Source organism: Stenella coeruleoalba (genome assembly GCF_951394435.1).
Source record: "Stenella coeruleoalba genome assembly, chromosome: 6".
NCBI lineage: Eukaryota > Metazoa > Chordata > Mammalia > Artiodactyla > Delphinidae > Stenella > Stenella coeruleoalba.
The window spans coordinates 46773034-46788364 of NC_137151.1; the positions used below are offsets into that span (position 1 = coordinate 46773034).

Below are 15331 nucleotides of genomic sequence, written 5' to 3' on the forward strand. Positions count from 1 at the left end.
GTACTATACCAGGAAGTGGGACTACTGGAGGAACCTAGAGAAACAAGTCCCTGCTGTGAGGAGTTTACATTCCTGTGGGGAGAGATAGGCAATAAACAAACAAAAAATGATAAGAAAAAAATCGGGTAATAAGAGGTATCAGTGAATTAACAAAGTTTCAGAGAATACCTAGGATTTACAGTGTGATCTCGTTGAGGAGGTGACATTTAATTTGAATTCTGAATGAAGCCAATGCAAAGAAGTGAATCAGGTCACTAAAATTCAGTTCACCAAAAGTCGACTCTCATAGACTAATTTGCATATTGAAAGGTGGTTGGAAAATGAAATTGTTGGTAGAATGGTGGCAGATATTCTCAGAACATACACACACACACACACACACACACACACACACACACACACACACACACACACACACACACACACACACACCCCTTTGTGAATTTTATTATTGCTACCAGAAATGTTTGTGAAATAAATTTAAATTATGTTCTAAGTATAATATCTATCCCTCATCCTTAGTATTAATGAGATGGAGGTGCCTTTCATATTACAATATCTTTTCTGTTTTAACCTGTGTCTACTGGGCTTGAACCAAGCCATATAAACAGGGTGGGTCATAATGGAATCTTTGGGGAAGGAGTGAAGGGAAAATGTTGTGGATATGTAGTTTTTATGTTAAATTTGGAAAAGAGGAGAAACTGGTGTTTTCATCATAAAACTATAAAAATAAAACTTGACTAAATCTTGAATGATTGGTCTATATAGAAGATAAACTTATCAGAATCTCGGAGGCAAATAGAATAGATTTTAATATTCAGCAAAAGAGGGCATGCATGGATTTCAAAAGTTTGAGAAGCATGTCCTGAAATGTTTTCCTAAAACTACCCTCTTGGCGCTTTAGGAAATTTATCAAAGGCCCTAAAATTACGCAATTCTATTTTAGCAAATACTTCTAAGTGAATTATCAAAATGGCCATATATTTATGTACAGAGATATTTACCTCAGATTTATTAGTAATTGTGAAAATTTAGGAGAAAATCTATGTCCACAAAAGGGAAGTAAGTAAATAAATTATAAACCTCTGTCCAAGAAAATTCTAAGCAATTAAAAGTCATATTTTGGAAAAATATTTAATGCCATAGTAAAATGCTCAAGGTGAAAATAAAGTATAAAGTGGTAATAATTCAATATTTAAAGGAAAGAAGGCACTATTATACATAGAAAAAAATGGAATTAGTTTAGCTACTTTAGAGAGCAATTTGGCAGTGCCTCTAAAGTTTAAACGTGCAGACCCTACAACCCAACATTAATATGATTGATATACCAATAGATGAATAATCGTAAAGTCATATGTTAGAATACCATTCAAATGTTTAAAATTAACAAATTGGATCTATATATCTGCAACAGAGATAGATCTATGTATCTCAACAGAGATAGCACTCAAAGCAATGTTGAATTTTAAAAAGCAAGTTGCAGAATGATACATATGTATAATAGTATTTATGTAAAAACTTTAAAATACATATAACAAAACCAAATATTGTTTACATATATACATAAGGAATAAACATATAAAAACATAGCCTCGGGCTTTCCTGGTGGCGCAGTTGTTAAGAATCCGCCTGTCAATGTAGGGGACACGGGTTCGAGCCCTGGTCCGGGAAGATCCCACACACCACGGAGCAACTAAGCCCATGCGCCACAACTACTGAGCCTGCACTCTAGAGCCCGCGAGCCGCAGCTACTGAGCCCACATGCTGCAACTACTAAAGCCCGCATGCCTAGAGCCCGTGCTCCGCAACAAGAGAAGCCACCGCAATGAGAAGCGCACGCACCGCAAGGAAGAGTAGCCCCCACTTGCCGCAACTAGAGAAAGCCGGCACGTGGCACCGGAGACCCAACGCAGCCAAAAATAAACAAATAAAATAAATCAATTTATTTAAAAAAAAAAAAACATAGACTGGAAAGATACAGACCAAAATAAGGATGTTAGTTGCCTTTAAGCCAGAGGGGAGGTGAATGGGATGAAAAAGAGAAATTGGATGGGGGTGAGGGGTAGTATTTAACTTCATCTGTAATATTTTTAAAGTGTTTTGTTTTTTTAAATAAGCAAAAGTGACAAAATGCTTACATTGTGAATTTGGAGTAGTGGTTCATTGTTTATTAGATTAAATGCTTTTTTTTAATGTGTGCTTTTAGAAATTTCCAGAAACAATGACTGAAAGAAAGTCATCCATGTTTGCAGTGGTTATGATTCAACAGTGAGATTACAGTTCAATTTTAGTTTTCATCTCAAACATCTCTGAATTTTCCAAATTTACAAAATGAATGTTGAGGAAATCAATGCCTCTTAGAGATAAATAGATGATAACTGTATAGTTACTGGACCTCAGCTGCGTGAGGGGTTCCTAAGGCCCTTACAACTGAGCTGCCTCTAGAATGGTGATCTATCAGCCAAAAAAAGGATGAACCTCCCAGGAACAAAAGGAAGTAGTAGGCTGGCTGCCTGCATGGTGTAAAAATGTAAAACCGGTCATGTCCGGGGATGGAAAGCAGGGGCATTAGTCTAAGCCAGTGGGTCTCAAGCTTGAGCATGCATTAGAATCACCTAGAGGGCTTGTTAAAAAACAGACTGCCCCCAGAGTTTCTAATTTAGAAAGTATGGGGTCAGTCCTGTGAATTGTATTTCTGACATGTTCCCAGATGTTAGTAACAATAATGATGCTTGTCGCAGGACCATGCTTTGAGAACCGCTGGTCTAAGCAAAACCCAGCCGTCAGATATTTGTATTTTTGATTATTGAAATATGAGGGAGACATTTGGCAGAAATGAATCCAATGTTATTATCTGGCAGATCTACAAATTACTTAATGGAGTGAGCCAGTCAGTCTTGGGGAAGTTGGAGTCACACGCAAGAGCAGGCAGACAAAAAAAAAAAAAGAAAGAAATAGGCATCTAAAAGAAAGCTTGAAAGTGAGGAAGATGAGAGGTGGTCCAATCTAAAGACCACAGACCACGGGAAAGGTTTCTTTAGGAAAAAGCAAGGTAGTAAAATGAGCATGAAAAAGGACTGTAAAAAAAAAGTTTCACTCATTGGGGTCTGTTGCTATTTGGCCAAACTGGGAGTCCAGGATCACACAAAATTCTTATCTCTGTCACATCTTTCACTAGCACCAGGAACTCCACTAGTCTGGAAACTTCTTGAGGACAGGAACTGTCCCTTCCTTGCTCTCTCCATCCTTTCTCGTCCCACTCCCTGCCTCTTTCCTTTCTATTCTACCCCACTCAGCAGCTTTTTTTTTTTTTTTTTTTTTTGCCACACAGCCTGCAGGATCTTACTTCCCTGACCAGGGATCAAACTCTCACCCCCTGCAGTGGAAGTGCAGAGTCTTAACCACTGGACTGCCAGGGAAGTCCCTCAGCACCTCTTTAGTGCCAAACACAAATATTTCCTGGGGCTTTGGATAAACTGGTGTCTTACCGTCTTTGTAATCCAGCACGTAGCATAGTGCCTCGTACATAACAGCCACTCATTAACTGTTAAATGAAACATGAATAAAACACATATGTGATCAGCAGGGGTCGGTGAATGGGAGACAGAAATAGGAAGCTGTGCCTGCAAGCAGGTCATTTCTTTGAGAGGCATAGACCCAGTGGAGTGGGCCCAGAAATGCAAATTAGCACCTTGAGTCACCATTGAGAATGTACTACTTGGCACTATCCTTTACACCACACATTTTTCCCAATAAATTTTTGCTGGTTTTCCCATTGCCTGCCAGTGTTTCCCACACCCATCCCCATGGTTCCTGACTTTCAGCTATATTAGTATTTGCTTCATTACAACACCTTTAATCTGCCTCAGAGCAAGGCTGCAATAAGGTGTATGCCTGAATCATGATGCCTTTTACTATAAAGCATTCTCCTGCTTTCCCAATGAAGAGATCTAAAAATAGATTTGGGACCAACTTAAATATGTACACTTTTAAGAATGCAGATTGAGTAGTTTTGTGTATACTTACACTATGTGTTGATTGAGTTATACATGCACATATATTTAAAACAATCTAAAATATTAATTTTTATTTTAACTTTTTAAAGTTTTACTATTATTATATGAATCTTAAGTCATTTAACACAGTTTTTGAGGAACTTCCCTGGCAGTCCAGTGGTTAAGACTTCTTGCTCCCAATGCAGGGGATGTGGATTCAATCCCTGGTCGGGGAACTAAGATCCTACATGCCACATGGCCAAAAAAAACGTGATTGGATTAACACACAACTTTCTAGTTTTCAGGTTCTAAGAGGTGATAAATATGTTTTTATTGTCAGAAGGAGGTTGTGCGTAAATATGTTTTTATTGTCAGTTAGAAGGAGATTCTGTGTGTATATGTGTAACGCCATAATTATGGGTCTATCTCTATCTTGCAATTAGAAAGTTGCAAGAGCAACCAAATTGTTTTAACTGGAGTAAGTGGATCAAGTTGGAAGAAGAAAACACGTTGAGTTTGACATGTGATTTTGACAGCAGAGGACTTAAGAGTGGTTTAGTACACTTACCAGTTTATTCTATTTTTAAAAGTGTACAGCTTAGAACAGTATGGAGGTTCCTTAAAAAAACAAAAATGGAACTACCATATGATCCAGCAATCCCATTACTGGGCATATACCCTGAGAAAACCATAATTCAAAAAGAGACATGTACCACAATGTTAATTGCAGCACTATTTACAATAACCAAGATGTAGAAGCAACCTAAGTGTCCATCGACAGATGAATGGGTAAAGAAGATGTGGCACATATATACAATGGAATATTACTCAACCATAAAAAGAAACAAAATTGAACTATTTGTAGTGAGGTGGATGGACCTAGAGTCTGTCATACAGAGTGAACTAAGTCAGAAAGAAAAAAACAAATACCGTATGCTAACACATATATATGGAATCTAAAAACAAACAAACAAAAATGGTTCTTATGAACCTAGGGACAGGACAGGAATAAAGATGCAGACATAGAGAATGGACTTGAGGACACGGGGAGGGGAAGGGAAAGCTGGGACGAAGTGAGAGAGTAGCATTGACATATATACACTACCAAATGTAAAATAGATAGCTAGTGGGAAGAAGCCACATAGCAGAGGGAGATCAACTCGGTGCTTTGTGACCACCTAGAGGGGTGGGATAGGGAGAGTGGGAGGGAGACGCAAGAGGGAGGGGATGTGGGGATATATGTATACTTATAGCTGGTTCACTTTGTTATACAGCAGAAACTAACACAACATTGTAAAGCAATTATATTCCAATAAAGATGTTTAAAAAAAAGAAAAACAGTGTGCAGCTTCTCAGTTTTTCATTATTAAGTGTTTACATATTTACATATGTTTCAGGCTACATTATTGGAATTTTGAAGACATGAAAACATCAGATGAACCAACCTGCAACATCTTGGATTCAGATTGGAAGATGAAGAGAAAGTTTAAAGAATGTGGCCTATAAAGGCGGGTAGTACCTGGAAATATTAACTGACTCACACTGTAAAAATGAGAACAGTTTCTAAACAATAGAGGTTATTTTAGTCCAACATCAAGGTTCAAGACAAAATGTTGAACTAAAAACTTACACTCCTCCCCTCCCCCACTTCAGACAGGTACCAGCATTGGTGAATATGATTTTCCTTAGTCAGAAGCACTCGTTTTTACCCATGTAGACCATCCTTAGGAATTAAATATTGATTATTTAATGTAGATTATAATGGGAAACTGATTTTTTCTACAATGGCAGATTTCAAGGACTTGGTTCCAAACTGAGCCGAAGCTTCCCAATGCATTTTGTACAGTCTGGGGAAAACTGTGCTGCGTTGGCCATTTTTGAAGGCCATGATGCCCTGTAATATAAGGATATCATCTTATTGCTGATATCTTTGGGGAGTCCCAAGCAGACACAGAAAATGAATGGAGGCAAGGAGTGTGACGGAGGGGACAAGGATGGAGGTCTTCCAGCTATACAAGTTCCTGTGGGTTGGCAGCGTCGTGTGGATCAAAATGGAGTGCTTTATGTCAGGTGAGCCCTTATCATTACCTGTGCTACCTCCAAGTTTGTGGTCCCCAGCTGAAGGAGGTACAGTCTGTTCCTCTGAGAGTGTAACTATTATAACGGACAGCACCTGAAATTAATTTGAATAAATGATCTTCATGCTGGAAATATTTAAGTGTTTTTATTCTGTACTGTTTTGCGATGTAAATTGCCTTAGGTTACAAGAGAGGATTTTTATGCATTATTTGTGTTTATATAAAATGTCATCCTGCTTATCTCTCTAACAAGGATAAAGAAAAATAGGAAGATTTCTAAAAGAAACTCATGAGCATCATTACTACATTCACAGGAGAATGTAAAATACTGAAAACAGACCCGATGTCTCCTCACAATATTATTGTGTCCTTCATAGTGCTTCAGCTGGCTATTCTGATGTAAGGTTAAGTGTTTTTATCTATAGGCAGTTTCAATTGTTAGTTTCTTAATGCCTGATATTAACTAAAAATAATTTCCCTATTTTTTCTGTGCAGTTTTTAATCTATTCCCTGCATATAATAGTAAAAGAATAAGTCATGGTGGAGTCATCTCGCAAGTAAAAATCATACAAATTACATATAAATGCCTGCTCTTTTAAATTTTGACAGCCTTTATTATGTTGAACAACTTGAATGAAGTAACTGAACTGTTGGCAAGAAGTTTTAGTCTTATTATTAAACAATTGGCACCTAAGTTCCTTACTTTGTAGTTTATCAGTAAGTATGTGATTAGAATACCATAAATCTTTCTTTGTGATGTAATAAGAAAAACTATTACAAAGAGAACTTTTTAAAAAATATCACATTGCATCATTACATTAATGTTGTTACTTTCATTGTGGTTATTTGTATCTCAGCTTCAACGGAATTCTCATTTGTGCAAAGATGTATTTATATAAATGAAGAATTTTCCATTATATAAACCCAAATGATTTCATACTATAACAACTCTACTGTCAGTTCAGATTCTGTCCTGGGTTGGTTGGTTGGCTGGTTGGTTGTTTGGTTTGTTTTGTGCAAGGTATTTCTTGAGGTAAACTTAATGACCAATTGAAATTCTTTTGCACACGTGTTTTTTGTTTCTGTAATATTCAAGCTATGCTCTATATTAATTGAGGTGAAGGGATAAGAAAGCAGGGAATGTGGAGCTCACCCCATGGTAGCTTAGATGGATGAGGACACACGGAATAACTTTCTCAAAGTGTTTCTATTGTCAGTGCTGTTAACAAACTGCCAGAAATACTTTGTTATCAATGTATCAATAATATAGCAAGATATCAGTGTTATGTTCATATTTATGGTTTTCCTAGTCTGTAAGGAGCAAATATATATTCAGCTTAGAGCAAATAACTCCAAAAATCTTGATAATTTAGTTTTGGGGGGATTTTGTTTGTTTTGTTTTTGTTTTACTTCATCTTTATCCCTATGAAAGATAAATCAGCTTTTCAGGTTGCTGAGAGTTAGGTTAAAGCAAATTAAGTCTGGGAATCTGTCAGTTATCTTGCTCATGACTTTTCCAAGTCTGAGTAGACTTTACTATCTGTTAGTATGAGTTTGAATTCTCCCAATCCAAATCTGTACACTAAAGATTATTTTGGAAACTAACTTTGCCAGATAAGGTAAGACACCTTCAAATAAATTCAGCCAGCATGGGTTTGATTTGTTTGTATATAACTGGTTAAATTACTACTTGAACATGTAGAAGAGCCTAGCCCTCCTTCTATAGCTTCCTTTGCAATGTGCAGTTTGCTTATAATTTTTAGGTTAGTCTCCAGCTGCTCCTGCCTCAGGGTGGCATTGAGGCTGCACATTAAATTTCCCACCTGCTTCCAATCTTCTAAGCTTTATCTATGCCATAAGACTTGTAACTATTTTTATGTTAATTATTACTCCCAAAAGTTAATTAAAGAGCTGCAACTAAAGGAAAGAACCCAACTGACTGATTGAGAGGAAGTGTTTTTAAAGTGTCTAGAGTAGAGTACTCATAGAATTCAGGAATTCTTATCTTCAAGTTTAATTTTACAATTAACTGCCTCTAGGATTCATTCATACACTTTTTTTAACTGTAACACATTAGGCAGTTTCTTTTCATAAAATTCATGGATTCTTCACATAACTAGTGATTTTGTTTTATCAAAATTACCAGACCTCCAAAAACATCTTGCTGCCCCTACCACTAGGGTGGAACTCCAGTCTGTAATATGGGAATTATTATTCTTTGCATATCATCTGAAAAAAATTGTTAGCCCAAATAAATGAGAGAGTTAACAAAGTTGAGGATTTTAATTGTGATTTTCTACATGCGTAAGTCACTTATATGATTGTCCATAAGTAAAATACGAATTGCATTTTAAAGCTGGTTTATTTATAGACACCAAACTACTACCTGTGTTTTTGTAGAAGCAGAATAGTCTACCCCCGGTAATGTAAAGCTTTGTTTATGAAATGGAGATATCGTTTCTGGTTAAACTTTACCAGATGGCTTAAGCGAAAGTTTTGGTAAATAGTCATAAATAACAGATATTCTTGAATAAAAAGTATATAATAGTTTTCAAAACATAATATGCATGCAAGCTGTAAAATCAGTACCTTAATAATAGAAGTCCTAAAATGCAAATTGCCCATTTTAAACTAATCCTCATTGTAAATAAACATTAGAGACTTATCCTGTCATCAGGATTAGTACCTCATCTGTAGACTTAAATTTGATCAGTATTCACATATCATACTAACTTCTGTGACCCAAAGAGTAGTAATGTTGAGAGCACTACCCAATCACCAGCCGCAAGGCCTGCAAGGCACCTTTCTGCCACCTAAAACCCTATCTCCTCAAGAGTTCCCCATGCTTATAAGTACAGCTTGGATCTTCAGTAGAATTTGAGCTGGGCCACATTGATCTATCTTCAAAGAAACACATGAATGAGGGAGGAAAAAGAGAAGCCTGTTTTTACACAGGGGCAGCTTGGTTCTAGACTCCAAGATTAAAGGGAAGAACTTGTTAGCTCGAATTTTTGTAAATTTAGTGACTTTCTGGTTTGACCTCCAATGTGTTCCTAAATTTCAGTTTTTCCTCAAACAGCTTTAGAAGTAGATCTTCTAGTTTAAAATGATAATGATTACTTTCATGTAGTTTTCTTGTTCCTTTCTTACCTGCTCTTTCTTAAGAATACATTTTTCCCATCCTTAGTCCACTCTTGGTTGTCAAAATACTTTTATTTATTTTTCTATGAAGATCTGTATTTTTCTGAGAAATATTTTGGTCAGAAGAAAGAGTGATAGTGTTAAAGGCTATAATTTAGTAGCTAACATAATACTGACAAAGAAAATGCTTTTCCTTAGTAGGAAAATATTTCATAGGAAAAAACCCTGTGAAGGACAGTAAGACTATAAATTATGCCGTTTTTCATATAATATGTGCAGTCAGAATTATTTCCTGATGTTTTTTTAAACTATTTTCACAGTCCCAGTGGGTCTTTGTTATCTTGCTTGGAGCAGGTTAAAACATACCTGCTTACTGACGGAACATGCAAGTGTGGCTTGGAATGTCCTCTTATTCTTCCCAAGGTAACCATTTCGCAATAGATGTATCAGCAATTTTTCATTTTTTAGGTGTTTCATATATTTGCTTTTCTCATTTGGCATTTCATTTTTATATTACTTCTCCAATCATTTATACATTTTAAAGTCTTAAATTATATATCTTTTGCATGCATTTTGGAATGCTTAAAGATTGTGGAAAATAGTTCAAGTCCAAGAGTCATTTTCAAAGGTGACAAACCTATATTCATATTAAATATTTCATCAAAACCCCTTTTGCACCGTTTTATTAGAGCTATACCCATGGCTCACTATTTAATAGTGCAGTATTTTTTTCCCTCCTGCTCAGTCTGCAATGTTATTTTTAGTACTGGTGTTGATAGATCTGCCACAAATATTTCTTAAATTACAAAGCTGAACCCTCATAGCCAAAAGTGAAACTGTTTTACTCCTTTGCAAGGTAAAAAGTAAAATCATTTTAAATGATAAAATATTTACTATAGAAACATGTCATTGTTTTCTGGGTATCTATAATAGTCCCAATCATAGAACTAACGATTAATAGACAAGTTTTTCTTTTTTATTTGTGTCACCTCATTCACAAAAAAGCACTTGAAACAGCTTATAAGTATATACACAATAAATATTTTTTTAAATAGATTGGTAGATTTTTTAAATCAGTGAAAAGGTCATATTAATATAGCAATAAAGTAAAGCCAAAGAAAAAGTTAGCATATAGCAATGTCAGATTTTAGGGTTTCTTAACTGTACTTCATCTGTTTTTGTACTGTTATAACATCAGGAAGTATCTAAAATTGGGAACATTATCAGATACTATTCCTTTCCATATATTTATCTTGGCTATCTCAGAATTAGGATAATTCTCATTATTTACCCTGCCACTAAAAACCATGAGTTCAGCAGAAGTATTTATTCCATTATATATAAAGTTGCTTTTCTTAAATTTAAAAACTTGAGAAAGTTGTATTCAGATTTATGGGTTAATCTGTGCAAAACTTTTTTTTAACAAGGGGATCTTTTTACTTAATATTTTTACAGACATATTTTAAACAAAGGCTGTGCTTTTTCCAGGTGTTTAATTTTGATCCTGGAGCTGCTGTGAAACAGAGAACTGCAGAAGATGTTAAAGCAGATGAAGATGTCACAAAGCTATGCATACATAAAAGAAAAATCATTGCAGTGGCCACACTTCATAAAAGCATGGAAGCCCCACATCCTTCTCTGGTGCTCCCCAGTCCCGGAGGAGGAACAAGTATGTAATATGGTGAAGGTTTTAGGGATTTTTCCTCCCCCACTCGTCTCCTGGAGGAGTCACTAGAAATCACTTTGCCAAGCATTTTCTGAGTCCACTTTTCAAACATGCACAATGCATTTAAAATTATGTATGTTTTATCATTTTATTGCAAATAGCAAATTAGTTCTGAAAAATTCCCATGAAGTTGTCACCCAAAGTTTCCTATCCAAATCATTTAGTTTAATGAGGAAAATAAACACTGATTAGCACATACAAATGCTATGGAGGTACATAGAACTGAGCTAACAAAAGAGAAAGTGCCATTGGTGTTTAGGAAACAAATGTAGCCTTTTTCCTAGGGCTTTATTGGAACGTGCAGTATCAAGTCCTTAAATGCAGCTAGCAATGTTATCAAGAACTGGCAGTGTTATTCTTTCAGTCATTTAATAGCTACATATTGAACACCTACTAACAAATCACCTTGCCGAGAATTTTTTATACGTCCATCCAACACATACATGCACACACGCTTGTATGCACACACAAATTTTTTAAAAATTTCAAAGCTGCAGAAAAATTACATGAACAGTTCGAGTACCCTAGATTTACCAGTTAACGTTTTGTTTCAGGAGTTGCAGATATTGTGACAATTCACCCCTAAGTATTTCAACACACATGGATGTTCTCTTATATAAACCGCGGTCTAATTATCACATTCAGGAAATTTAAAACTGTTATGATAGTATTATCTAATATGCAGTCTATATTCAGATTTCTCCAGTTGTCCTAATAATATTCTTACAGTTTTTTCAATCCAATCTTTTTTAAAATCCAGGATGCAAAGATTGTGCAACTGCAAAGAGACGTTACTTTTCTTTAATCTACATCAATTCCCCAGTCTTTTTAAATCTTTCATGACGTTGATACTTTTGAAGAGTCTAGGCCAGTTTTTTTTTCTTTTTTTTTTGGCGGTACGCGGGCCTCTCACCGCTGCGGCCCCTCCCGCTGCGGAGCACAGGCTCCGGACGCGCAAGCTCAGCGGCCATGGCTCACGGGCCTAGCCGCTCTGCAGCATGTGGGATCTTCCCGGACCGGGGCACGAACCCGTGTCCCCTGCATCAACAGGCGGACTCTCAACCACTGCGCCACCAGGGAAGCCCTAGGCCAGTTTTATAGATGTTCCTCAATTTGGATTTGCCTGATTGCTTCCTCATATGTATATTCAGATTAAACATAGTTTGATAGGAATACTGCATAGGTGATGTTATATCCTCATTAGGAAGCACATAATGGCAGTTTATCCCGTATTGATGACATTAAGTTTGATTCTTGGTTAAAGTTATGTCCATTATTGAGGTACATTTTCCCTTTATGATTTATATGTAATTTGTGGAATTATACTTTGAGGCTGAGGAACTTCTTTTTGCAAGGGCTAGAATATGAATTCTCCAAAATATTACAATTAACACTTGAATAGTAATTCTGGATAAAATACAGCTGAACACCAAAGCATTTGTTTATGAAAGATAAGTAGCATTGTTCTGCAGAGTTCTGAAAAATAAGGATGAGGAATATAACTTGTAGTGATCAGAGAAAGCTTTATGGTAGAACTCAGATTTGAACCAGCCCTGGAAAATGGTAGGATTTAGACACATAAGGGAAATAAGAAAATTCTTGTCTAGAATAAGTATAGCATAATTAAGAAATGATGTGGAAACTAATGTGACTTGAGTGGAAAATTAAACCTGCATAGGTAAATTGAGGCCAAATTATTGATAGTTTTAGATACAAAGAGAAGCAGTTGTGACACCAAACAGGTCATTAAAGAGTCACACTTAGAACTCATGTGAAGAGGGTAGGGAAAGACAAACTTGGCAGTTATTAGCAGAGAGCTCCTCTCCAATAACCCTCTAACCTTTAAACTTTAACAGGAATGATCAGAAAAATTTGCTCCACTAAGGTATGTAAGAAAAAAATATATTTTAGTGAATTTTTCTTTTTCTTTAATGAGCTATGTTTTTTAAATTAAAAGATATTGCAACAACTTAAAGACATTTAACAGTAATAAATTATTTAAAATTTATCATTAGCCTGCCACCTTGATGTAAGTATGTTTTCATTTTTGCATCTTACCTTGCACATGTGTTTGCACATGCTCATATCTGCTGCCATTCTCACTTCACATCATATCAAACCATTTCAGCTCTGTCTACAGAGTCTGCCTTGTTTCCTTTTTAATGATTGGAGCAGAATCTTGGTCTAGGTCCTTTGTCCTACTCTATACATACAAGTTTCATTATTGAAATTAAAGGTAAATATTTAACTAGTATAGGTATAAGAGGTATATCTCCATCTCCTTTTAAAATGATATACTTTATTGGATTAATTTCTACTCTTTTACCAACTTCAGACATAGCATTTATTTCAATTTTCTAATTTTAAATTATATTAAAAGGTTGGGATTTAAATAAAGATTAAGAAGACTCATGTAGTAGTTTTCACCTCTCTTTATTTTACATGCATAAACATACAACACCTCTTTCGAAAGGTCTACTTAATATACACAAAAGCACTTGATGAGTACCTAGCATTTACGTTTGCCAACTCTTGTAATACTTTAGTTCCTAACTGCAACATAAGAGCAGCATGACTTCTGTTTGTTTATCTGTTTAGTATTCCTTTTATTTTAAAGATGGTACCTATTTTTCCCCCCTATGGAAGAAATCCTTTCTAAACGACAGCTACTTTCTAAATTCTGTTGAATGTAAAAATGCCAATGTCTATATTTTTAATCATTGAATTGTAGACAGCTATATAAATGAACAAGGAAAGACACAACTTGGTGGTTTTATTACTAAAGAGGACACAGTCAGTCCCGTAATAATGTTAGTGATGCTAATACAGACGACTATGTTCTCACTATATGCCAAGCTCAGTGCCCCAAATATTCTTCATATGTTATTTCCTTCATTACAAACTGTAAAAATCTTTCTTTAACAAGAAAATGAATTCAGTTGAGTTTATCTGCTGTGATTTTCTTTTATGATTGGTTCTCAACTTTTCATATACTGTATTATATACAGAAATCACTCTATCAAAGCATCTCTACCATGCCAGAAACAGAAAGCCCACATTTCCCAAGAAAAATATACGTTCACTACATTCTCTTACTTCTTGATTGTACACTACCAAGACTTCTGTTTATCCCGGGTTGAGAACCACTGACTTAGAAATTGTTATGTTATGATTTGACCTGTATACTACTCAGCAGGTAGGAGAAGTTTATTTATCTTAAATGTGTAATTATCCATTTAAGTAAATACACCTCTGATTGCAAATGAATCTGAGTATACTTGCTGATATGCTGTAAGTCTAAGAATTGGGGTGGCCAATGTATAGTATGAATAGTACCACTCTTACCTCCTGTGCCTCTAATAGACTCATTGGCATTTTCTCATGGAGTCCAGCTAGAGCTCAGCACCCTTTCCAGCATAGCTCTCTAAGCAGCCACCACCAGTTGATGGGAATTGGTATATGAAACTAATTTTATTTGCCATCACTGTTTTAGAAGTCACAACCTTATAAAATAGTTAAACTTCCTTTGGGGCTAAAAAAACTTAAACCTAGAATTCTGACATCAAATGAAAATTCTGTATGATGAACCAGGTTGCTTTTGTTGCCTGTATTCTGTCTGATCTCTGAAAGAACTGAAGGGATTCCAAAAAGCCAGCTAGGGAGCAATGCAGTCTGTAAAAAGAGAATACTCAATTGGAGCCCAGTACTGAAGATTTTTGCACTCTGACTAAATTTTGCGTAAGAATTCTATCCTAATAAAAGAATTGCAATCTTTTACCTAATTTGGTTGACTGAGGCTGGTTTTACAACAATGACTAATTAATGGGAAAGAAATTGAAGTGTTAAAGTACTGCAAACTTGATATGAAGTTTAGCATGATTGTTTAACTTCACTGTATTTACTGTTGTTATCACTCCCTTTGTAAAAGATTCAGAATCTTATTTACTTAATTCACAAAAATTAAGATTCTGTTACTCTCACAGTGAAAATATTGGGATGAGGAAGAGTTTTCGTAGCTGTCCCGAGGAGGTTTTAGTAAGGTTATACAAACCTTTATAGGGCAACAAATTTTCTGGTGAAAATGGTAATTCATTTAAATCACTCAAGAAAATATTATGCCACACAGATTACAATTTTCTATTGTAACTGTGTTCTTAAAAAATTCAAATCCAAAAAATAAAAAATCATCATCATTTCCATCTGGGCTGTCATTCTTGATTTTGCATATTATAAATACTATTAGAATGGCTAATGTCAGTATGTACAGATTCAGTTCCCCATCCTTTCTCAACAGACATGAGGGAAACAAGCATAATGAGCAGTTACTGAGAACCTTTGGTCAACTAAGAGAGAACAGTGTGCATCTCTTACAATCAAAATTTATTGTAGAG

The 15331-nt window shown here is 35.6% G+C and overlaps 1 protein-coding gene across 14 annotated transcripts in view; it reads left to right on the plus strand.

Annotated features, from left to right (window-relative positions):
* MBD5 (methyl-CpG binding domain protein 5) overlaps positions 1–15331 on the plus strand; it is a 404533-nt gene that overhangs the window by 343770 nt on the left and 45432 nt on the right. For 12 of the 14 annotated variants that reach the window (XM_079924733.1, XM_079924731.1, XM_079924740.1 and 9 more), the window contains 3 exons: positions 5393–6065; positions 9535–9637; positions 10703–10883. In XM_079924733.1, the coding sequence (XP_079780859.1) occupies positions 5953–6065; positions 9535–9637; positions 10703–10883 (397 nt within the window). In that variant the 5' untranslated portion in view covers positions 5393–5952. Of the gene's footprint in view, positions 1–5392; positions 6066–6326; positions 6473–9534; positions 9638–10702; positions 10884–15331 lie in introns of those variants that run through there. The other 2 variants (XM_079924739.1, XM_079924735.1) reach the window with 2 other exon arrangements.